The following is a 25,086-nucleotide window of genomic DNA, read 5'->3' as shown; positions in this document are numbered from 1 at the left end:
AGATGTTACTGAAGCTATAAAAACTCAATATTACATTTTGGGACAAAAAGAATAGAATAACTTGCAATTATTTTTTGATGCCGTGCTTGCAAGATTCTTTTTTTTTAATGTGGAACCTGAACAGTGTGGTGTGGCATATGTCAAAGGCCACTGCCCTCACTGATTTGCCCTCAACTATAATAATATCTGAGGCTTGTTCCAAAATACGGAGGGGAACCCCTCTGTTAGTGACTCTCTTCCTCACTCTTTGCATACTGAAAATAAACAGAATACAATTTCTCTATTTAGATGATTCATTCACTCTATGACAAGTTTATATGACACATACAACATACAACAATAACTAATTGCTAAATTTTGCTTAACAAGTTATTTGGGAAATTATTTTCTTTATCATTAGCGTTAGTTTCTCCATGTGATTGCCTGTTCTGTTCATCATGAGCAATAAGATATATTAATGTTGCCTATTTTGAACTAAAAATGTTAAAAAATATGATTGTGTGGTCTTTTCTAGTATGACTAACCTAACAGCATGGGGACAGTTGCAACAGTTGCAACTGTCCCCATGGTACCAGTCATGACAAAACGCTGTGTGCTAGCTAGCCACATTGACATTGACACATGCTCACCATGTCATTTAATAGTCAACAAACAGTGATTCAAACTAGATAGGTTTGGATTCATTCATACATAAGGTCAGGACAGTATGACTAAAAAACAGCTCATGAAAAAAGCTACTTTCATACCTCCAAAACAACTTTACTTGATAGAAGCAGGACCAGATGCCCAATATGGCCTCTCTCTCCTTGGTGGGTAGAGGGTCTAACTGAGCATGTGCAGTGTGAGTGTCATCACTCTAGCATGTTTCTGATTGGAGAAATAAGGCTTGTTGCAACCGTCCTTGCTGCAACTGTCCCCAGTCTCCCCTATATTGTGGTCAATGCCCCAGAGATCTTGGGTGGGTTAGTCAATTTATGTGGGTTGGTATGTTCTTTTATTCCATTTATCCAGTTTATTACAATAAGTTTCACTTTCAATTCATCAATGCATTTATCCTTTTATAGTTTTAAAATAAAGACTCTGTCCCACAAGCATCCTCAGCCATTGTGGTAAAGACGTGGCTCTTGTTAGTGTGTGCATTTAGTGGTCCTTAGGGATGGGTACCATATTAGATAGATAAGATAGACAGATAGATAACTTTAGTGTTCCAATTGGGAAATTGTTTTCACAGCCTGCCAAGCCCGCCATTCAGGTACTTTTATAGGTACTGACCGAATTCTGTCAAAAGTACCGGATACCGACTCACACAAACCCAAAAGGACCATGTTTAGGTACTTAAATGCATCCATTTGACTGTGAAGAGTGAAAGAGTAGGTGATTTTCCATACAAGACATAAACACAAAATTGGAAGGTTATATACTGATGAAAAATATTGCCAGGTACTGGCATCAGTACAGTCTCATTTTAAATGTGAAAGGTACCCATCCCTATTAGTCATCAAAGGGACATTTGGTCTTTGTGTGGTCCGTGAATTTGTGTTCTCTGGGGAAAATCTGAAGCAGCCACAGATACCGAGAAATATCATTAGAAATTTAGAAATGACCAGTTTTGAACTCCTGAATAACCAACAGGCAAATAGAAAAGAGCAAGACTGTTTGAGGATCAGGTCTAGAGTCCTCACAGGGTCTTTAAGGAAGCAGGACTGATCCTCCAAATCAAGCCTTTAACTCTGACCTGTTGAACATCTGGACTCTATGACTCTCTGTACTGTTGGTTTCACTCTTTAGATGTTCTGGTGGTCTTCATGGAGCCAAACTGAAAACACAGATCCCAGGAACACACTGGCAGCTAGGAGATAAACAATGAAGTAAATCCGGTTCAGTGTTTTGGTCTTTCTGGTCCAGTAGCCAGGGTCCTCTTCTTCCTTCCTGCTGCTGAGAAGCAGAACCACTGTCTTCAAAACCTCCCTCAGCTCGTCGCTCAAATTCTGTAAGTCCTGGATCTCCTGGGTCAGCTGGCTGCTGCTGCCCTGAAAAAACAAAAACATACCATGGTGTATTAGAGCGGTTAGAGGAAGAAGAAAATGGAAAAGAGGAGTCATTGAACTGAAAGTCAACAGTGGACCTAATATTCTGTCTGAGAAGCTGCTGATGGGGGGAGGTGTTGAATAAAGGAAGAAAGTGTCAAATCAGCCTTTCTGAGGCTTTCAGATGACTCAGACAGTTACACCCCAAATGATTCAACCCTGATTGGAAATGAGCTCCATGAGCAAAATGTACAAACTTCCCTCTGTTAGCAACAACAAACCAAGAGCCGCATTCAAAGCCCTCTGCGTCTGCTCTCTTTCTGTCACCTAAAGCTGAGTCAGGGTTTGTTCTAGGGGCTCTGGATCTATGGGATGAAGAGAATATGGAGCAGAGAAGGATCACAGCAGTTTGACAGAAATACAATTTTATGCTGACCTCTTTCACTTCTGGCAGCAGCTCAGGAGGCATCCCAGCAGGGGACTGGTCAAAGACACGCACACAAGGAATGGATTTGTTCATGTCTGTAAAGAAACATGGGAAAGCTTAGAGCCTGAACAAAGAGACAACAAATTGAAATGATAGATTCTACATGAGGAAGATCTGGAGAAAGACTCTGCTGCTCCACAAATGAGGCAGCTGTCTGTTTCCTCCTTTCAGTCAGAAAGCTTTCTGTTAATATTGATGTTAGTTGAGCTGAATCTCACCTCTGAAGCACTCGTGGACTTTTCCTGCTTGGTCCCTGTAGTCCTCACCCAGGCTTTGGTCTTTATCTGCCTCTTGGTCCTGGGACACATGGTCCTTTTCCATCAGGTACATCATCAAAATGGTCTCCAAGAGGCTCAGCATCATCAGAGTAAAAACCCCGATACAGTAGACGGCTGAAAGAAGAAAGCAGTGACAGAAAGAGCAAAGCAATCAGTGAGCTCACAGTGAGTTAGTAGGTGCTGCTTAAGATCCATCAGTTAGTGCAGGACTCTGAGCTCCTTTACCTATGAGTGGGATCCTGTCTGAAGAAGAAGGCAGAATATCATTCAGAATCAGCTGCATCACTGTGACAGCCAGCAGCACAGTCACCTTGAAGCTCAGCTTCTCACCTCCACTTTCTGAGATCAGGAAGGAGGCCAAGTCCAGACACAGGAAGAACAGGACGGGGACTATGAAGTTGGCCACATAGAGGACTGAACGCCTCTTTATAGTCATCTGTGAAATCATGGTTAAGATCAGGTTGGTCTTTTTGTTCCAACACTTCAGTTAAGAAAGCTCAACAGTCTTTGTGCCCACTGCATATCAATGAGCTGTCAAATCAGCAGGTTAGCATCATACAGGTTATCATAGAGTCAAAGTCTTTGTTTAATGCTCACTGTTTCTCTCTTTATAGACTGAACTACACTCAAATCAGTAAGCAGTGGGGACAGTTTGGCCATTTCAAAGCAACATCAGTGTTTGGAACCAAACTAGTGGAAAGAAGAAAAACTGGAGCTGTTCAGGATGAGGGGAGCTGAACAGGTGTGTGTTGATCCAAACAAGCTAATGCTCTGCAGCAGTCCATGTTGTTCAATCAATAGAATCAACATGTGAATAGAGTCTGGCCTGTTTGGAAGAGATGGACCAATGGGCTCTATGAAAATGTGTTAGTGTGTGTTAGTGTGTGTGTGTGTTTGTGTGTGTGTGTGTGTGTGTGTGTGCGCTTGCGCGTACAGACTCCTGCTGCTGGTACTCACTGTGTAAACCAGCATGCTTGAGGGAATGTTAAATTTAAAGACCATTGTAGTTTCCACGGTTACGTTCATGAGAAGCCACTCCGACTCAGTCTTCATGTAAGCACGAGTATCCTTTAACATGTATCCATTGGGGATACCTGAACGAAGCTGTATTTGTCCCACTGATGATAGAGAAAGAGAGACAAGTGTGAGTATTTTCTTCCAGTTCTAACAAAGACAAGGTATCTGGTCTTGGTGTCATGAAGTCCTGTACTAGCCCAGGGACTCCAGACCCTTTGACCTTGGTGAACTGTTCCTGATGTGTTCATTTTTGTCCTTTTTTTCCCAGAGGGGATCAGAAATGGCTGCAGGAGGAAGTGATGGAAGCAACTGGACAGACCTTTAACCAATCGGAGCCAAGTAGCATGTGACCCAGGGTAGCTCAGAGCTACTTAGAGCGTCCCTGTAAAAAGTGTTGAAATTGTCTGTCAGTGAATGAGAAAGTTGAGCAGTTGAAAGAAGAGGGTCAGTCACAGATTGAACAGAACGTAGAGAGAACTTTAGAGATTATTCTCTATCAATACTATCAAAGTGATGTCCTCACTCTCTGTAAACTCCATCAGATTCTTTGGATCTTTTAGAAACCTTTGAGTTATCAAACTGCCACACTTATCTCTAACCATGAAGGCTCTCTTAACACTTCTTGTTCATGGCTAATTCAACAGAGAGTCAACTGCTCTGATCAATGTTCAGCCATCTGTCACAGCTTTGATATGTCAACGTCATCATTACATTTTTAGGATCAAATCAAATCTGAGATTTTAGTTTCAGTTATAAGCCAGCTGTGATGGTTTGTAAACCAGCAGGGTTTTCTGGGACCCGAAGGGGGACTGAGGCAAAAACAGGTTTGAGGGTTTTTATTGAGAGATTAGGTTTAGATGGTGAGATGGAGAGTGTGGCTGTCGGTGAGCAGCTGTAGGGGTGATCCTTAGAGGCACTGGAAAGAGAGACATACAAGGGTTAGTCCCCAAGAGATCCAAAAAACACACATGCACAAAAACACAAGAGATACTATATCAATCTGATTACCACGGTGAGAGCAGGAATCAACTGGCCGGCCCATTCCTCCAGCAGAGCTTAAGTGCCGGCGCTCCTAATCACCCAACTCGAGACAGGTGTGCAGAGTGCAGCCGCAGGAAACCTCTAAGCAGCTCCACAGAGAGGGGAGGGGAAAGGAGAGAGAGAGCAGCTTCCACAACAGCCAGGATCATGACACCAGCTAACAAAAAGATAAATATCTGCAGCGCTCAGCTCACAGCTAAAATATAGTCCCTGTCATCTTTAGTGTGATGGAGGCCAGCTGGATGCTGATAGGGTTAAAAAGTGTTCTAATGTCTCTGAATCAAAAACAGCCAGAAAATAAAACTTAATCCTACTCTACCCTTAAAGAAATAACAAACAATAAGTGACTTTAAGTCAAATGATAATGAAGATGAAAAGATGGAAATATCTCTAACTGTAAAATGGATGAAAGAAATGTGTTTTCTACATGTCTAAAGGTCCCACACAGTCGTAATTAGGCTCAAACAAACAGCTCGTTGTAATAAATAATAGACATGAGAATCAAAAAGTCAAATGTGGAGCATGTTTGGTCCCTGATCCCAAGAATCAGAGATTTAATGTTAAAAACACAAACATTCAGAGTTATACTCACGCTCATGTTGGATTGACTTGAATGTTAAGTTGCAGATCTGAGTGTCAAAGGGAAATCTGTAGAAATCCATCTTACAGGTGCTGACCAGCACCATGCCACTCTTTTGATTTATCCATCCATTAAACCTCATGGTGAGATACTGAGTGTTAAAGAGCTTATCTTTGTTTGTTCTGAAAGAGACAAAAAACAAGTGACTCTAAAAGCATGCTGTAGATTCAAAGTGTTGAAAAATTCTCTTTGTGTTTCTGCTTGAAATGAAGGCAAAAAGTTCATCATTTGAGTCAAATGAAGCTCTGAGCTCATCTCAGTGACAAAACGATAAAAACACTTTGACGGCACAGACTGAGCCCTAACACCTCAGACAGCAGCATGGACACATGGAGAGAGGACAGGTGCAGAGGGTCTTGTTACAGACCTGTGTCCTGGTAAACTCTGGATGTGGCTTAAAGTGTCACCAGTCTGTCACCTAGATAAGATCTCCCTACAAGTTCAAAGGGGGACCTTTGGAACTGAAACACCAGTAGATCTCTGCTCTGGCTTGATAATCCACATTCTTGCTTTTAGTGGATCCTTTCAGACCTGTTCAATCCTCTTTGTCTTTAGAGCTCTTCTCCTTTTAAGGGTAGATTGAAATTTGCCTTTCCTCATGAAAAAAGAAGAATCAGTGAAATAGCAGCCTCCACTACCACCTGCTAGCTGTGACAGCAGCAGAAACTGTCCTAACAAAAACAACCTTTCAGAATCTCAATAGTGCTGTAGGGCTACCACATCAGTTATAAATATACAGTTTAAGGATTTTACTGGTCTGAAATATCTAAAGAAAAATACATCAAGATCGTTCCTCCCTGCAGCCATCAGAGTTTTTAATTCTTTAATCTTTGGAAGATGAGCCCAAACAACATGAATTTCCCTTTGGGGATGAATAAAGTATTCTATCAATCTATCAATCTATCAATCTATCTATCTATCTATCTATCTATCTATCTATCTATCTATCTATCTATCTATCTATCTATCTATCTATCTATCATGTAAATCAGGGGTTTTCAAAGTGTAAGACAGTGAACCTCTCTTCAGAGAACATGAGGTCGTAGGGGCCTCCCCTATTTAAATAAAACAAAAACTACTTATAATAAATAAACACTCCACTCTGGTTGGAACCACAAAACATATGAATGTTTATTTTATAAATTCTGTTCTAAACCAGTCCCCCAAATTTTAGCTGAAATGGGTAGGAATTAGATGAATTTCGTTCAATGCCTATATGTTCATTTATCATGATGACTTCATGAACATCAAACATTAAAATAAAATTAGATGAAAGCTCTTGAGCCAAGAAAGAAAGCATGTCCACTACTGCAAAAGAGAATAAAAGATCAATCAAAATTCAGGAATTAAAAAATCATTCAATTACAGATCAATCATACACAGAGCTGCTTTTAGCATCTGCAAAACTCTTGTTTAAGAAGACTGTTTAGTACAGCTTTTCAAACGCCAAAAGATTACAAATTCACAGTAAACAAGGTACACACTGTGGCCTTGGAGAATCTGGTGAAAGAAAAACCCAACTTTAAATATCCGTCGTTACCATTGTGCAAAATACGTAGGGGTCTGAGACCCCAAAATTGATATATGAGACCTGCTAAAAGGCTCAACGGCAACATTTCCAGAGGTCTCTTAAGAAGTACATTTCGCCATACATCGTTTAGCTGAGTTCATATGTTCACATTAGTGTGTGTTTGTGGACACATGCCCCTGAGGGATACGTGAGTGTCCTGTTTGGTTGCAGAGCAGAGCAGTTGTCCTGTAGCTGCCTGCATGGTTGCGCGTTCACAACTCTCCTCCGCTCTCTACAAAGCGCATGGCAATGTTCCACCCCGATGCACACAAAGGATAAACAAACATGTGTGTACGCACACACAGAGACGAGCATGCAGACAGCATCAGGGAAAATAATGATGAAACTACAGTGCATTTGTTTCCATAATTTTTGTGCTCAGTGCTAATTCAGACATGTAGTTTCTCTTCTTGGGCCTCCCCTGGACCCTTTAGCAGCCCCCAGGGGAGGCGGGCCTCACAGTTTGAAAACCACTGATTTAAATAAATGTGAAGTTAGGTCCAGAGTTTATTCAAGGCTGTTGTGGCTGACCAAGCTTCACAACCTACTCCTACCACAACCAGCATTTAACAGCAAAACAGTCAAAAACACAAACACTGGTCCTGAATCACGTCTCACAAGAGCAAGAGTGGAGCCACATATTTCTGTACAAAACTCTTTAAGCGCTTACTAGCTCCAACTACGTGTCTTCCTCTTGAATATTTAATTAGCCAGCATCAACTCCCAGTTCTCATGCATGCGTCACATGGGCTGTGAAATGGGAGTGAGTGCTTCAAATTGGCAGCTCAGCCCCACCCCCCAGTCTCTGCTCCACGTACTCTACTTATGCTGCATTTGTATTCAGAACTGGAAAGTCTGGAGTGGGAATGGCGTCACCGCCGAGTTTAGCATTCCAGTTTCTTGCCATAACAGTAGTATTTCTGTATATCAACATTAAATAATACTATATACATGGCTGACTTATTGCAACAAACATTAGTCAGAAATTCTAAAATTAAGAGAATCTAACAGGAGCTTAGTTACTATTTACCCTGGAACCTCAGAATATCCAACTTAGAACTCAGGGATAGTGTGAGTGCTCCAGCTTCCAAGTTGGAAATTCTGACCTTGGTGGGGGGCATTCAGTTGGGTGTTCCCACTCGGAACTTGAAAATTCCAACAAATGCAGCACTGGAATAATGGAGAAATGTTGTGTACTGGGCGTTCGTGTAGTGACGTAATGACTACACGACACGCCCACTAGATAAGACGGAAATCACAGAAAAACACGCGAGACACTGTTGAAAGTTTATAAAAAGGAAGAAGACAAAAAATAAGAATGAGCCATGGAAAGATTATCACTATTATTATGTCAAGAATTGAATAGACATATTTCTGTGTGTGCTGCAACATTTAATAACTTTAATCTTCTTTTTGGACAGTGAATTGAAAAATGATGAAAAAAACCCCCTGGTGCAGCACCTGTCAGGGGAGGCAGCACTCAAATTAAAAAGTTTCCAGCTGAAAATGGAAAGAGCCCTCTCTTCTGAGGCTTTTCTCAGCCATTTATGATATAAAATATAGATTGGGAAGCTTTGAAACATGTTGCATTTTTATTATTTGCATAGCAACATGCAAGTTTTACATTTCACAGAGCCATCGCACTAATAAATGGGAACAAATATTACAAGCTTCACTGAAAACATTGAGAGCCGCATCCCTGCGTCCAGAAATTGCCTGGACGCATGCGCTCTCTTCCAGCTTCCTCCCACGGTTCCACACAATAATGAACTCATAATCTCAAATATATATATGTATACATTTATCATACATAAATATATATATACATATATGTTTGTATTTTAGCTAATTAATTCTTGTCCCGAGTTGTTTCTTTAATTATTATCATTATTTTGTGGCAGAGTCAAAGAATATTAACATTTCAACGCTTTAAAATCAATTCATTATAAGGCAACAAGCAAAACGGTATTGAGTGTAAAAGCAGAGCAGAACATTCAAAGTTTAAATGCTACCCGGGCTCATATCTCTTTAAGAACAGTATAGTGGGCGTGTCATGTATTGACATCACTACGTGACACTCCCACTACATTATACCACCAGGGTTTTTTCTATCATTTTCAATTCACTGTCCAAAAAGAAGATTAAAGTTATTAAATGTTGCAGCACACACAGAAATATGTCTTTTCAATTCTTTACATAATAATAATGATAATCTTGATAAACCTTGGCTCATTCTTATTTTTTGTCTTCTTCCTTTTTTTAACCTTTAACAGTGTCTCGCGTGGTTTTCCGTGATTTCCGTCTTATCTAGTGGGCGTGTCGTGTAGTCTTTACATCGCTACACAACACGCCCACTACACGACGCGCCCACTACACGACAGGCCTCTGTCTTGCAAGCCGCAGACAGATACACTTGGATTAATGGCCACTTATCAATTTCATGTACGCCTAAAATGTGCTGTGATAGAGAGAGAGTGCTTCTGATTGGCTGCTAAGCCCCATCCCTACTCCAAGTCTCAGCTGCACTTGTGCAGTGAAATTTGATCATTCTTTTGTGTGTGTGTGTGTGTGTGTGTGTGTGTGTGTGTGTGTGTGTGTGTGTGTGTGTGTGTGTGTGTGTGTGTGTGTGTGTGTGTGCGTGTGAGTGTGTGTGTGTGAGTGTGTGTGTGTGTGTGTGTGTGTGTAAATTATACTTGTTTTTGCAGCTAGGTGAGGTCCTGACCGTATGAGAGGCAGATTTTGCAAGATTTTAAACTGCAGTTATAGAGCAAAAACCTTTATGGCAATGCAGTGAATAGCACAAGGCTTTGATACACATATATGCATTTTAAGCCTGTACTGTTAAAAATGAGCGAGTTAAAAACGGGGTACAGAGAGAACAATCATGTCCTGGAGGGCAGACAATTCACCTTGTAGCAGATGGGAAGATTTCCTACACTCCTGTCAGACTGAAGCTCTCAGAGCAAAAACTGTCTCTCAGAAGAGTTAAGAAAGGATTCCAAATGAAGGAGGAAGGCGGTAAATCATGTCTGAAGATTGAGGTATGAAGACGTTGTAGACATTTTTACAAAAAAAAAAAAAAAAAAAAGGTGGAATCTGTGACTGCAGCGCACTCTGAGTTGCCACATCATGTGCTTATCTCTTGTGAGAACGCTTTAATCATCATGTTGCTTGAACAGTGATATCTCACAAACTGTAGAAGGGCATAAAGCTAAAGACATCCATTCAGCTGCGAGTGTGACTCTGTGACGGCGTGCACTCCGTCATGGAGGGGGAGTGTGTAGGGGGCCCATAGAGGGTGCGTCTCAATGCGTTAACTTGGTGCTTCCTCCGTCCTATCTCCTCCACGACATCAGAAGTACTTTCCCAGTCACCATTTTGAAGACTGTCCCAAAGCGACAGAGGAGAGAGGAGAGAGGCTGGAGGGGACTGATCGGAGGAGTTATAATCGAGGAACACGAGAGCCGGCTTTGGGGAAGTCTTTTCACTGACAGACACGCCCCCATATAGAATATCACTCTCTGATTGGACACTGCAGCGGGTCAGACTTTACATGACACTTCACAAACGCAACAGAGTTTAATGAGAGAAAAGTCGAGCTGAAAACAGGCACAGAGGATCATTTAGAAACTGATCATAAATCTGGTAATACAGTGTTCGCTGTGAGTTTAAAGCACAAAACACTGAACACAACCATCATCAAATCAATTTAACAGAGGATTAATACAAAAAACTGACTGATAAATAAAATCTTCCTGAGACACAATAAGGTGGGTTACATTAATAAGCTTCAGAGTTCACAGTCAGATGGGCTCTATAAAGGCTAAATAATTCATAAATAATCTTACAATTACGCATTTTACCGGAAAAGTGATCCATGAGCTTTTAAACAGCACACAGAATAAACAGAGAGCAGGTTTTCTTCATGGTAACGTGTGTGTTTAACAGGTTAAAAACACGGATAAATCTCTGTCACTGTTTCTGTTTGATCAGAGTTATTACAGCGCACATGTGCAGACGCGCAAACAGCTGTTAGAGCTGACTGACAGATGATCCAGAGGTGATCAGCTGATGCCGTCATCACTGAAACACGTCGCTTCATGTGACGCTCTGAAGGAGAGGATGTCCCATTGCTCTAAAAACGAATCTCCTCCATCCTCTCTCCTCTCTTCATTTCCTCGCGTCTCTCCCATGCATCTCTGGTGGGAGGGACTAAGACGCAAGTGAATGACGCAAGTGGAGGAAGGAAGGATGGAACTTTGGAGCTTTGAGACGCACCCAGAGACGCACCAATTGTGTCATCTTTGTTGTATGGCCTTTGTCTTTTTCTTACTGCCCTCTGCTGGTTTGGGGGTGCAGTGCAGTCCCTTTTATCGCTTCTCAGCACTGCTTTGGTTTGTTTAATCTTCATGAGACTAAAGCTGCTGAGGAAATGCAGACAACAAGGGGGAATTTATGTTTTTGGTCCTTTTGGTTGAAAAGCACCCTCAGAAAGTGTCTTCTTCCTCTCTGGCCTGAATAGGCTCAGAGGGGTCAGGGTATTGGGGTTAGTGAGGAGCATGAGGAACTGTCTGATGATACATACATACATACCAACACAGTGAATGTTTTAAAGGAAAACAAAGGTTTGTAACGAAAACTGAAAGAGTTTGGTCAGAAAGCCTTGTGCACAGAGCTTTTTCTGCTGTGGAGGACAGAAAGACAAACTTACACCTCTTCAATGGTTAAATCTGGTTTCCACAACAGCTCAGTAGGAGCAGTGATCTCGTAGGTCTCACAGAAATCCCTCGGTTTCCAGTTGATAAATTTATTTTCCCACCACTTAAAAGAACAAGATGTAAAGTTCAGTTAGTTGAGTCATATGGTCTTTTAACAAAAAAGACCAAAAAGTCAAACAAAAAGTCTTTAGAGTGAACTCACCATCATCATCCAAAAGTAAGAAACTAATTCCTGTTCCTTTTCTTTCTACGAGGAGAAACAAGAAAGTCCTGATCAAGCCTCAAAGGTCAGATAAACCTACATTTAATTATCATAAATGCCAGCAACAGCTTTAAAAAAAACATTGGCAACAACAAAATTCTGAAAAAGCTGAGTCATGTCAAAGAAGAAGCAGGAGAAACTATGAGTCATTATCAACAGGTTAGTCACATGAGTGAGTCGAAAAAAATGAGCCTCCAGAGAGGATTTCATCATCTGCACAACATGATATCATGAGAGGATGAGAGAATCTGGAGAAACCTCTGAACAACAGGGACAAGAACCAAAACTATGACCAGATGGACCTCAGGCAGCTCTGCATTAAAAACAGACATGACTCTGTTGAGGAGATCACTGCATTCATGAAAACAGACATAACTCTGCAGAGGAAATCACTGTATCAATAAAACAGACTTTACTCTGTAATGGAGATCCTTGAAAACTTTTGGGAACTGAAGAAAGTTAGGGTTAGGGAGTCTTTCTAAAATAATTCACAAGTAATTTATGTTAGAGACAAAAGAAAGGAAAGACAAACTGACTGATGAGAAAGAATGACTGCTGTGTTGAAATTAGTGGATAACTTGAGGTCTAGAAACTGGACTTCATCCATTGGTCCATGGTCCAACTAAACACAGAGTGAGTTTGAGATCTACTCCCACAGACATTAATCCATAAAGCAGTAATATGGCTTCGGCAGAAGACAAAAAAAAAATTAATTGAAGGTTAAAAACACTTACCACGTCTAAAATGCTGTAGAGGTTTATAAACAGCATTACATTTGTGGGGCTCCTGATATGTTTGGTTGGGCGGGTCCAGTAAAACTTGACTTTGTCCGATAAATGAAAGTAATTTACGATGTTGGTATAATTACAATGATCTGGCCAATCACCTACAGAGAAGACAAGACATTTTCATTAAAACAGTAATTTCCCTGTAAAAGAAGCAGTCATTAAGTCTGACTGTAAACTGGAGAGTAGTCACTTCATGTTCCTGTTCCTGGTTTGAATAAAACAGTTCTGTGAACTGCAGTAACTAATGACTGAGAAGAGTCACAAAGCATACAGTGACTTCTTTTCCAACTCAGCATGGCAGAGTGTGTGAACATAGCTGTACCCAGAGTCAAGAGGAAGATTGAACAGAAGAGCAGCTTGTGGCTTTAATTCAAAGAAAATGACTGAACATTAAGTTTTTCATTCAGCTCCAGTGTTTGGTCAAACGAGCTAAATGTCATGGGAATTAATCAAAAACTTGATAACTGTGAACAAGATTACATAAAACAGTCTGTATGTAATACAATAAAATTTGAATAATAACCTTCATTTATGAATCACTTTAACAAATAAAGGCTCATACCTTCCTCAGAGTCGTACTGATCATCAGGAGGCTGAGTGTGATTGGAGCTGCTTCCACCTGACACAGAAAGAGTTCACAGGTTTTCATGTTGTCGTTATTTTCATGTTTATGTATTCAAGCAGGCTTTTGGAACCACAAGGTGAAGGTGATCAGCAGACCTCAGGGACCGCGGTGGAGTGTAAATATTTAAAAGGTCAGGTACTGAGGTGCTGATCCATGTAAAGATTTAAACACAAACAATAAAAATTTAAAATGAAATCCAAAATAAATGAGAGGGTCCAGCTGCAGACCTCCACTCTCAGCCGATTAACGGCTGCTCCAACGAATCGGAAGCCAGCTCCAATGTGAGATGGATGCGACGTAAAACTGTTCCCTTTTTTCAGTATTACATGTCTGATTGGCTATTCCACCTCCAGCTCCTCTGACGTAACACAATCCTATTGGCCCTCGTTTATCAATCTTGGTGAGAATTTGCGCAGATCTGGGTGTAAAAATCAGTTTACCAATGTTCACGTGTGATTTATGAAACGTGCATACCAGGACCAATCACGGCCTACGCCTGATCAGCTGTTGATAAATGCGGCGTCTGAAAACAACCGGTTACATAACACGCCCCTAATTATTCAAGGTAAAGCTGGCCGAACCCAGGGCCGGTCCTACACATTTTGGTGCCCCAGCGAGATTGGCATTTGCGTGCCCCCCCTGGGTGCCCCCCCCCAACAAACATTACTCAGACATCACCACGAATTAAAGAACACAAGCATGTTTTTTTTATTTTCTGGCTCATATAACAAAGTCAGTTTTACTCCTTTAAGGAGGTAAGAGAAAAAAATACAAATAAAATGCTAAAACAGTCTTCAAACAAGATAATTGTGCATTGGATGTCTCATTCACATTTATAGAGGTCATATAGTGAAGTTTTAACAAAATTACTAACAAAGTCAGCCAGTCCTAGTGGCAGTAAACATTTTTGTATGCATAGAAAAGGTGCTATTCAATACTCTTTGTATCACATCAAAGTCAGTTTTACTCCTTTAAACACGGATGATAAAATAAAATGTATAATGTTAAAATAATAAAACAAACATTTGGTTGAACAACATGTTTCAGAGAGTGGTGTAGATGGGAGATCACCAGATGTTTGGGCTAGAGGAGCTGCACAGTGTGTGTCAGTGGAGGAGGTGCTGGATGTTGGGGATGTTGGAGCTGAAGGTGCAGCTGTAAACAAAGCACATTCATGCTCTTACACCACTGCATTGTCTTTTGTGTACAGTAATGTTACTGCACATAAACAAAACAAATACAATTTATTAAATTTGACTAAATCCTACATGTAATAGCAAGGTGTAACTGTAAACTACACCAACTTATCAATTACACGAGACCACAAATAATTGGCTGGAGTTACTTACATGCTTCAGAGAGTGGTGTAGAAGTCCCTTCTCCTCCAGGAGTTGGGGGCTTCAAGAATTTGCTGAGTGTGTCGAATATATATATATATTATATATATATATATATATATATATATATATATATATATATATATATTATTAATGTACGAACACAGGTACAGTTATTAGCCTAGCAAAAGCATGTATAGCTGCACAGTACAAACAATTTAAATCATTTTTGTAATTGATAATTGTAGTCACATTATCACTGATATAATGGGGCAGCCTGCTACTAATTTTGAGACTCAAGGCAAGCATGATGACAAGGGTTTGGGTTTGTACCTCTGCAATGCAGGTGTAAAGTAGTAACCTAGTTTTTAGTAATAAAACTACTAAGCCCAAACGTGAGGAATGAGCATTCATCTCAATCTGTATGAATCTATCAATAGCCCATCATAACATTGCATTATCTAGCTAGCTTTACCTTTAGCTTTACTACTTTTATTATTACTTTATTACTTAGCTAACACTAGCGTTAGCGCCTGTCAGCCTAAAATAACACAGAAACGCAAAACAGCGCTTTGTTGACATAGCTTACCTCTTAATTGGGCTTTCCTTTCCTCCTTCTCTTTTCTCTGTTTTCTGCCCTGCGCACCTGAGGGTTTGTGCCTTTTCATTTTTAAAGAACGCTACCTGTCTGCCTGATATGATATGCGCGGCAGCAGCGGCACCAACATAGGGTGCGTCTCAATGCGTTAACTTCGTGCTTCCTCCGTCCTATCTCCTCCACGACACCGGAAGTACTTTCCCAGTCACCATTTTGAAGACTGTCCCAAAGCGATAATTGCGCTCAGAGGAGAGAGGAGAGAGGAGAGAGGAGACTGATCGGAGGAGCTATGATCGAGGAGACACGAGAGCCGGCTTTGCGGAAGTCTTTTCACTGACCGACACGCCCCCATATGGAATATCACTCTCTGATTGGACGCTGCAGCAGCTCAGACTTCACATGAAACTTCACAAACACAACGGAGTTTAATGAGAGAAAAGACGAGCTGAGGACGGGCACGGAGGATCATTTAGAAACTGATCATAAATCTGGTATTAAAGGGTTCGCTGTGAGTTTAGAGCACAAAACACTGAACACAACCATCATCAAATCAATATAATCAGAGGATTAATACAGAAAACTGACTGATCAATAATATCTTCCTGAGTCACAATAAGGTGGGTCATATTGATAGTAATATAACCCACTTTATCTGATCGTGAACTCTGAGGCTTCAGAGTTCACGATCAGATTGGCTCAAGATAAAGGATAAATAATTCATAAATAATCTCACAATTACGCATTTTACCGGAAAAGTGATCCGTGAGCTTCTAAACAGCACACAGAATATACAGAGAGCAGGTTTTCTTTATGGTTACGTGTGTGTTTAACTGGTTAAAGGAACAGACAAATCTCTGTTACTGTTTCTGTTTGATCAGAGTTATTACAGCGCACGTGCCCAGACGCACAAACAGCTGTTAGAGCTGACTGACAGATGATCCAGAGGTGATCAGCTGATGCCATCATCACTGAAACTGGTCGCTTCATGTGACGCTCCGAAGGAGAGGATGTCCCATTGCTCTAAAAACGAATCTCCTCCGTTCCTCTCTCCTCTCTTTATTTCCTCGCGTCTCTCCCATGCATCTCTGGTTGGAGGGACTAAGACGCAAGAGAACGACGCAAGTGGAGGAAGGAAGGATGGAACTTTGGAGCTTTGAGACGTACCCCATGTAGTTGTGTTTACGCGCACGTCTTGATTGGGCTGCGGTTGCCAGTTGTGCAGAGACATATCCCCCCCCACTAAAGCAAGCAGCAGCAGCATCGTGTCTCTGTTCAAGTGCATCAGCCAGGCCAGATGAAATATTGTAAATAAAAAGTGTATTTATTCTTGCTTATTTGTTCATTGTGTAGAAAAGGAGGGGGGCACCTGGGCGCCCAAATATTCTTATTTTTATTTTTTATTTTTTTGTGAGGCGCCCCAAGCACACCTGGCGCCCCAGGCAAGAAACTGCTTCGCCTGTAGGACGGACCTGCCCTGGCCGCACCCACGGAATTTACGACATGGGGTGCTTCCCAATGTGCCAAAAAAATGCAGTCTCCTATCTCCTCTCTCCTCCGCGACACCGGAAGTACTTTGTGAGCAGCCATATTGGAGGACATTCCAAAGTGCCAAATGTGCTCGGAGGAGAGAGGAGAGAGGAGAGAGGAGACTGAGCTGGAGGAGGCATAATCGAGGAAACACAAGTGCAGGCTTCGCGGAAGTCTTTTCACTGACAGACACGCCCCCTTGTAACGTATCAGAGCCGGCCACAAAGCGTCAGCTGTCCACATGTGTGAAACGTGAGCACCATGGAGCAAGATACGCTGTTTAAGTGTAAAGCCTGGCTCGCACTTCAGGATTCTCGCCCCGATTTAACCCAGATTCGGTCCTCCCCACAATCAGGGAAAAAATCTGGTCGGAGACTTAAATCAGCCCCGACGTTCGGCAAAGATTATCTTCTAGTGTGAGCGGTTGACAGATGAATCTTTAGCCCCACGATCGTCTCACAGACTCGTCGGAGCTGCCCCGATAATTTTCAAACATGTTTGATATTTATCTGGATGATTACAACATTCATTCTCACTGAGGATGACAACAAACAATTAGAAAGAGCCCCAGAGACCGGACAACAGACAACAAGGCTTAAAGTGAAACTGAAAGGCTCCGGGTCAGCTGACTGCGAGCTCCACTGGCTCACTCCAGCCAGTTCAATAATGCCTTTAAAAATAACACATAACCACGCCATTTTCATACAGTAGCAAACTGTTGTTTTCTCAGTGATGGGTGTGAGATCATGCCATTATTGGCTGATACAGCAACAGTTTCACCTCTGTCCCTCTGCGTGCGCGTAATGGATGAAAGGCACCGCTGCAGACAGCTCTGCTTCTCTCTCCTCCTGTCCCACCAGTGAGCTAAGCAGTGTTTATAGCAGAATAAACACATTATTTATGAACACAAAGTGGCCCCAACATAAGAATTAAAAACTATCACTCTGGGCCTGGGAAAACGTGACATTTTTCTTTTTCATTCATGAACATATTCATGTTAAACTGATTTAAAAGTGAATATGAATTTTCCGTGGTCGAGCGCCCTGTTGTTTACATTATTTTCCTTAATTTAGTTTCTCCCGTGCGTTCAGACCGGTTTATCCAGCTGTGATGCTGTCATCACTAAAATACGTCGCTTCATGTGACGCTCCGAAGGAGAGGACATCTCAATGCTCATAAAATGAACCTCCTCGTCTCCTCTCTCCTCTCTTCGTTTCCTCGCGTCTCCGGCATGCATCTCTGGTGGGCGGGACTAAGACGCAAGTGGAGGAGGCGAGTGGAGGAGGCGTGGATGGAACTTTGGAGCTTTGAGAAGCACCCATGGAAGGACGCATTACGGGGAAAAAGGAACTTCTCCATGCCTGTAATCGGCAACGCTATAGCAGCAGAGGTAGAGAGGAAATGACACGTTGCTGCGTTGTTCGGCAGTCGGAAAATAGAGCGAATCAGAAAAAAAATCATCTGCAAGGAAATCACTGCAGTAATTCAGCAGCGTGGATGTGACAAACTAGAATACATCTGAGTTTGAAACATTTAATTTACACATCGTTTGTTTACACCTTGGTTAAGTAATCCTTGTTGTCTGACTGTTAGAAGCCACAATATTGGTTATTGTTTCCATTCAGGACCAGAAACGTGGAAAGTTGTCTTTCAAAGATGTGTTTGAGCTCTTAAAGAAGCTGCAGACTCCAGCCTGAACCTGAACCTGTCACAGACTGAGGAGGGAGTGGAGCTGAAGTGTGTCATTCGTGCGCAGTTACACACAGGTAGTCCGGAGATTTATTCGTACCATGAGACGAGCACATAGGTTGTGATCTCATGTAAATGAACGTCCTTCGTAAGGATCAATATATTGATCCTTACAATATTATCATTTACATCATCTTCACGGTAAATCCTGTAATCAATACCGCTTCCTTAAAATAAAAACCTTTTTTAGGTTTTTTAGGTTTTTAGGCTACGAGGCGCTCGCCCCTTGGTATATCAGTCCGCACGCACAGCTTGACAGATATAAACAAACACAGGTAGTCTGCCAGGACGGAGAGACACAATGAGAACTAGAGCCTTATTAAACGGTGTTTTTGTATATATATATATATATATATATATATATATATATATATATACTTATATATATATATATATACTTATATATATATACTTGGCGCTACCCAAGTAGCTGCCTGTTGCAGCAGCTCTCTCGTCTTTGTCCGTTTCTTGTAATTTTTTCGTCTCTTTTTCGTCATCTTTGTATTTGGAGTGGATCATCACTTTGTATGGTTCATTGTCGGTCACGGACACCAAACTTTTTGTGTCTTCGGCGGTATTTTTTACTACTTTTCTCCTGTGTTTGTCTGGAGATCCTACATGTAACCATGGCTGCATTGTTTACATGCGAAATTAGCTGTTAGCAGCCTGTAGCATGTCAATGCTAACTAGTGTAGGGCTTGATGATTTCCCTCGAGCTGAGGAGGAGGCGGTGAGGACGACGTGCTGGTTCTCGGATGTGAGCTGGGAGGTGACGACATGGACCTGTCCTTCCATCCATCGTAGTTGGGAACGTGGGATCTCGCTCCGGGGGATGGATGAGCTAGCTGTGCTAACCCAGCGGCATCATGCTGTTCACGGACGTGGCTGATGGAGCAGACATCGGACGCCGCAACACATCGGAGGAGCTTCGCCTGCTGTGAGCAGACAGGATCCAGGAGACAGAGACTGAACAGACTGCTGGGGAGGCTCAGTCCTGGACCCTGTGGAGGTGGAGACTGGCTGGGCTGGAGAGTGGTGGACGAGTGGTGGACGGGATGTCTTCATCTAATTTCTTATGGACATTTTTGTACTTTCTATACTCTTTCTTACTTTTGTTTTCTTAAATGCTGCGGTGACTCCTGAATTTCCCCTCGGGGATAAATAAAGTATTTTCTATTCTATTCTATTCTATTCTATTCTATATATATATATATATATATATATATATATATATATATATATATATATATATATATATATATATATATATATATATCGAAATCTATTACATGAACAAAAACAATCATTTGTTTTAGGTGTCTGGGGTCGCCCGAAACTTTTGATGTAAAAATGGGGTCACAGCCCAAAAAAGGTTGGGAACCACTGAGCTAGACACTCTTGAAGCAGTTTGTGGGGTTTCCCTGCTCTCTCTCTCAACTCTGCTTTGGGCTGAGCAGGAGCTCACTTTGTGAGCTTCACTTCATGTGATTATCAGCTGATCAGATCATTATAGTGATCACCAAGAAGCACTGCTGTTTTGCCTAACGTGGCTTCGCCTTACGCCGCCTGGTATTACTGGACTTTGCTTTGCTTTATATGTTTTGCCTTGACTCGGCTGGGCCATGGTACACCTGGGTTTGGCTGCCTGAGTCATATGTGTATCCTGCCCAGAACCAAACCTAATTGTCGTTGAGCCTGCTGAGTCTGAGCCTTACTTGTGCTCTCTCAGCCGAACTTAACTTGGCTCAGAACAACTGGGACTATTTGTTTTAAGTGTGTGAAAGTGAGTTAATTAATTTGATTTGGATTTCTTCTTTTGGATTTTGGTTCAGCACTGATTTGAGTCATTTTGTTTCTGTCTCCTTTTCTTCCTGGTTTGATATTTCCTTTTTCCCCTTTTGGTTTATTCGCTTATTTCCTTGTGCCTTAATTCTTTTGTTGTCATATTAGAACTTTGGACACAGTTATTTCTTTTGGTTTGTTTCTTTTGTGAATAACAGTTATTTCTGAGGGTTGGTTTGGGTACCCCAAGGGTAATGTGGTATTGACTGTTTATTTGTGGTAAAGTAATTTTGGTTCAGTTCGGTTCAGTTATCTGTTTTCTGTTATTTCTTTATTATCCAGTGTAGTAGTTGTGTTCAGGCTACTTTAGCAGTTACCTTTGGTGGCCTTAAATGTATTTTTGATTTATTTGTGGGTTAGTTGGGTTTTTGGTTTGTGTTAATTGAATTAATTTTCTCTCCCTCTCCTTATAGGACTGGAGTCTGGTGGTGGTGGTCCTGGGTTCCTGGTGGTGGTGTTCCCCCTCCTCGTGTGTGGTGTGGTTCTTCTTGAGTTTTTGCACAGTTCAGTGTGTGTTTTTCACAAGTTACTGGGTGTTCCCTTCCCCGTCACATCCCAATCCAGCCCACTGGTGAGCCCAGTCCTGCCAGGTCCCCTTTTTCCCTTGTTTTCTTGTCTTTTGGAGTGTGTGGGTGCTTTTTATGAATTAAACCTTTTAATCTGTTCTTGTTTGAAAAATAAAGTTTCTGTGTACTTTCTAATGTGAACCACGTCTCTGGTTCCTCTTTGTGGACTGACCTGTGTGCCTATCATCAGTGAAAGTGAACCCTTTCCCTTGGTGCAAGTCCAAGGGTGGCGTTGCCTGGCTCTATTATCAAAAGTAAATTAAGGGAAACTCAGACCCCGTCCACTCTAGAGAGAGTGTGTGTGTGCGTGTTTAGGCTGGTTTCTTTCACCTCCTCCACTCGCCACATTTTGATAACAGAGCTTTGCAACTTTTATATAACTGGTTGGTTGTTCCTTACTTGACCTACTGTTTTGAAGTATGAGGAACTGCAAGTTAAACTTCCATCCTGCCAAACTTCATTTTACAAAAAAGAGCAATAAGGAATATTAACAGAAGTCCATACAGAGCTCCCTTAAACCCCAGTATTCATTAAGTTACAGTTGCTGAAGCTTAATCATAGATTTCAACATGCTACAATTTATGTAAAAAGCGAATAAAAAGCTCTGACCATCAAACATTCAGTACAAATTTAAAAAGGGAGAAAGCATTACAAGTTAAAAGGATTAGAAATATTTAAAAAATCAAGATCCAGAACCACGCTAAAGGAGCACAGTATTACAGTTAAAGGTTTCTCTTTATGGAACAACCAGGACAGGGACTCTAAGGAAACCAAATCATTCAGTATCTTCACAATACATGCATAAACAAATACAGGGATGAAAGATATTCTTAAACTTTCAACTTAAAATAAATAAATAAATAAGTCAATAAATAAGAATAAAACCACCAAAATATTACTGACAACCATGATACGATTTTTTTTAATTTTTTTTGTTGGGTTTTCTTTTTGTTTGATGTAAATTTGCATTTAGGTTGTAAATTGCTTTGCCTGTCTTCTTTCTGCAAAAAAGAATGAAGGCAAAGCTGAAAGGCATGCTGGCAGACAGTATTTTTGTTTTTATCTAATCATGTGTTTAATATTGAATGAATGAAGGGGCAGATACAATAAGACTTTTTCTCTTTTTTGCTCCTTTTCATTTGTTTGAGATTTGTGTTGTTTTTATATTGTACTTTTATTTTGTTGCAACATAAATTAAAAAAAAAAAAAGTTAAAATAAATAAACTAAGAAAAAAAAAAACCTCATCCATCTTTCAGTGAGAGCTGTCCCTTCAGCAGGCAGAGGACAACTGGTTTCTCTAGTCCATGACACACAGCGGCCCTCATTTATCAATCTGAACGTGGGTGTAGGGTACGCTCAAATCCCACACCAGGTCTGAGTTTGTGTTTGCAGGTTTCATGTCATTATTAGATCATATGAGCGTAAATCATTTTCAGACAGAAAAACAGAGGTTTACAGAGAAATATTTAAATATTAATAGTTAAATTAGATATGAAACAATAGTGGTTCTAACATTTCACTCCTCTTCTGTCAAGCTTTCACATACATCACTTATAAAAGAGCAGAGAGCTGTCAGCTGATTTCTCCATAAAATAAATAAAAAAAGATTACTCTATGGGTTTTAAAAATAAAAAATAGAGAGGCTGTTATGTGCCACTAATGTTTTGTTTCTGTTTTATCTTGAGGCCACCTTGGACCTCCATATCTGCTTCGCTCCTGATCCCTGGCACCTCTGAGCTGGCTTCAAAAGCCACTGCTTGGCTCCTCCCACACTCTCTCCCACACTGCAGCCAGGATCAGCAGCAAGGCAGCAGCTCCTCTGAATCCTTTCTGGTCTTTTCTTTCAGTTTTTTGTAATAAATGATTGTTGAAACTTCACTTAATGTCTCCTATGTTGCCTCCCCTGAGCCAGGGTCGTAACAAGGCTGTTATCAGTTTTTAATACACCCCCATGTCCATGATAAAGTCTCCGCAGAGAACATTCAGAGGATGCTAAATCAAACTTTGAGCCAGGATTTTTTAAGGAAGCCGTATTGATTACAAAATATACTGTGAAGATGATTATTTCACTCCTCATAATCTTATCATGTAAACGTGAATTGTGTGTGAAAAAGTGACCGTTTCATATTAAATTGTGTTCATTTACATGGGATCACAAACAACCCGCTCGTCTTGTGGTACAAGTAATCATAAAACTCATTGACACACTTCTTGTCCAGGCACCAAATCAACCACGAATAAAGTTAATGGGATCAGTTTTTAGGTGCACTAGTTTGCAGAATTGAAAATGTTTTATCTGTATCTGACACACAGTGCAGGTTAGTCTGTCCCTCCACCACTTCTGCCTGAAACTAACGCAGAGCCGGTGAGAGCTCCTCTCCCTCGTCAGTCTGTGACAGGTTCAGCAGGAGGGGGTGGAGAACATCTCTGCAGTCACTGTGTGAGGGTCTCATCAGGTCCAGGATCAACCTTGACCTCAGCTTTTATAGACAGCCAGGAGACCTGGACTCTTTCAGGACCATGTGGTGCTTTAAGGGCATTTTGAGTGATGTGGCAGACGGTGACCTGAAGTTTGGGAATGTGCTAAAACTATGATGTTTTTATTTATTTATTTATTTATTTATTTATTCAATATTTCAACAGAAAGTTTGTTGAAATAATAATTTTGAGTTGAACTGAATTACTTGGGTAAATTGAGTAAGAGCAGCAAATAAAGTGGTTCAAAAAAAAAAAAAATCTGTCTGTCCGTCCGTCCGTCTGTCTACAGGGAAACATGCTATGCCTCAGGTTGTATTTCCATCCTTTTGCCATTGAAAGTTATTTCCACTCCTGTGACTCTTTTCTTTTGATCTGGTTCAGATGAATGAGTGATTTATTGTTGCATTATGTGTGTGGTGTCAGTGACACTATCCAGCTGCTACCAGCCAATCAGAAACCACATTTGGTCAAACAGGCAGTTTGATATAAGAGCAAACTAAGCAGCTATGAAACAAACAAGATGACATAAACCTATAATATAGTCTGCACCAATCTGTCAACAATAACCTCCATTTATCATTCACTTTAACAGACAAACAAACACACAAAGGTCCGTACCTTCCTCAGAGTCGTACTCATCATCAGGAGACTGAGTGTGATTGGAGCTGCTTTCACCTGACACAGAAAGAGTTCACAGGTTTTTTTCTGTCATTATTCTTTATCCCACTGAGAAACAAAATCCCTTTCTACATACCGTCCAAGTGGCTCTGGTTGTAGGGACCTTCAGCATCAGGAGGCTGTGTGTGGTTGGAGCTGCTTCCACCTGACACAGAAAGCATGATCAGCTTCTGATTGAAGCATTCTATCTTTGCATATGCATCCCCTCTTTTCAACAATCAATGCTTTTCCTGCTCACAGAGCTCACAGCTCACTGACACACCATCAACACTTTGCTTCAATGAAATCAACTCTGCATGAATGTTTGTGAATAGTTGGAATCAAAATGTAGAGCTCCACAGCAGCATGCTTCAAAGAGAAGAGAGCCAGCTTACCCGTGAGGAGGAGCAGAAAGAGGAACCCTGCAAACATCCTGACCGTGGAACGTCTCCTGTCACTAAGGATCCCTGTCCCTCAGACTCTCTGCAAGATTCTGACTGTACACATCACTGCCTTGTTGTGGAAGAGGGCAGGCCACACCTACAACAAAAGCTTTTTTCCTTCCTCTAAATGGCATCAAGCTCAACCATTAACACACTGTGGGTAAATCCATTTTCTCCTCCAAACAAAGCAGTTTACTCCTCAGCACATCCTCTGTGGTGGCTCCAAAGTTTACCAAGAAAAAGCTTTTTAATGGAAGAGCTTCACCCAGCAGCTTCCACACAGCCATGTGTCATTCCTCTTCAGTGCTGTTGATCTTTGAATCCAGTCTGTTTTGAACAGAGATCAAATCACTCCCTCAGACTCCCTTAATAAAGACTTTGTAGACCACTTCAGGGGTCAGACTGACCAATGCAACAAAATCCCAGGGGAAGCAG

The 25,086-nt window shown here is 41.2% G+C and overlaps 1 protein-coding gene across 2 annotated transcripts; it reads right to left on the bottom strand.

The window, feature by feature from the left end:
- Positions 1 to 678: 678 nt before the first annotated feature.
- Positions 679 to 24,746, bottom strand: LOC141786445 (5-hydroxytryptamine receptor 3A-like). Of its 2 annotated transcripts, XM_074665093.1 has the most exons (14): positions 24,604 to 24,746; positions 24,306 to 24,374; positions 24,170 to 24,226; positions 13,391 to 13,447; positions 12,775 to 12,926; positions 11,981 to 12,025; positions 11,772 to 11,881; positions 5,443 to 5,612; positions 3,750 to 3,910; positions 3,123 to 3,228; positions 3,018 to 3,035; positions 2,733 to 2,906; positions 2,464 to 2,549; positions 679 to 2,030 (listed from the first exon to the last, which is right to left on the bottom strand). In XM_074665093.1, the coding sequence occupies exons 1-14, from the start codon at positions 24,638 to 24,640 to the stop codon at positions 1,785 to 1,787; spliced, it is 1,488 nt and encodes a 495-aa protein (XP_074521194.1). In that variant the 5' UTR covers positions 24,641 to 24,746; the 3' UTR covers positions 679 to 1,784. The 2 variants fall into 2 exon arrangements, with proteins under 2 accessions (XP_074521194.1, XP_074521193.1); XM_074665092.1 differs by lacking the exon at positions 24,170 to 24,226 and having other exon boundaries at positions 3,018 to 3,228.
- Positions 24,747 to 25,086: the final 340 nt, after the last annotated feature.

This window comes from Halichoeres trimaculatus, unplaced genomic scaffold, assembly GCF_033239565.1.
Source record: "Halichoeres trimaculatus isolate MK-OKI-2021-1 unplaced genomic scaffold, fHalTri1.1 fHalTri1_scaffold_29, whole genome shotgun sequence".
Taxonomy (NCBI): domain Eukaryota; kingdom Metazoa; phylum Chordata; class Actinopteri; order Labriformes; family Labridae; genus Halichoeres; species Halichoeres trimaculatus.
Note: the sequence above shows the minus strand (reverse complement) of the source record. Positions and strands in the feature narration are given on the sequence as shown.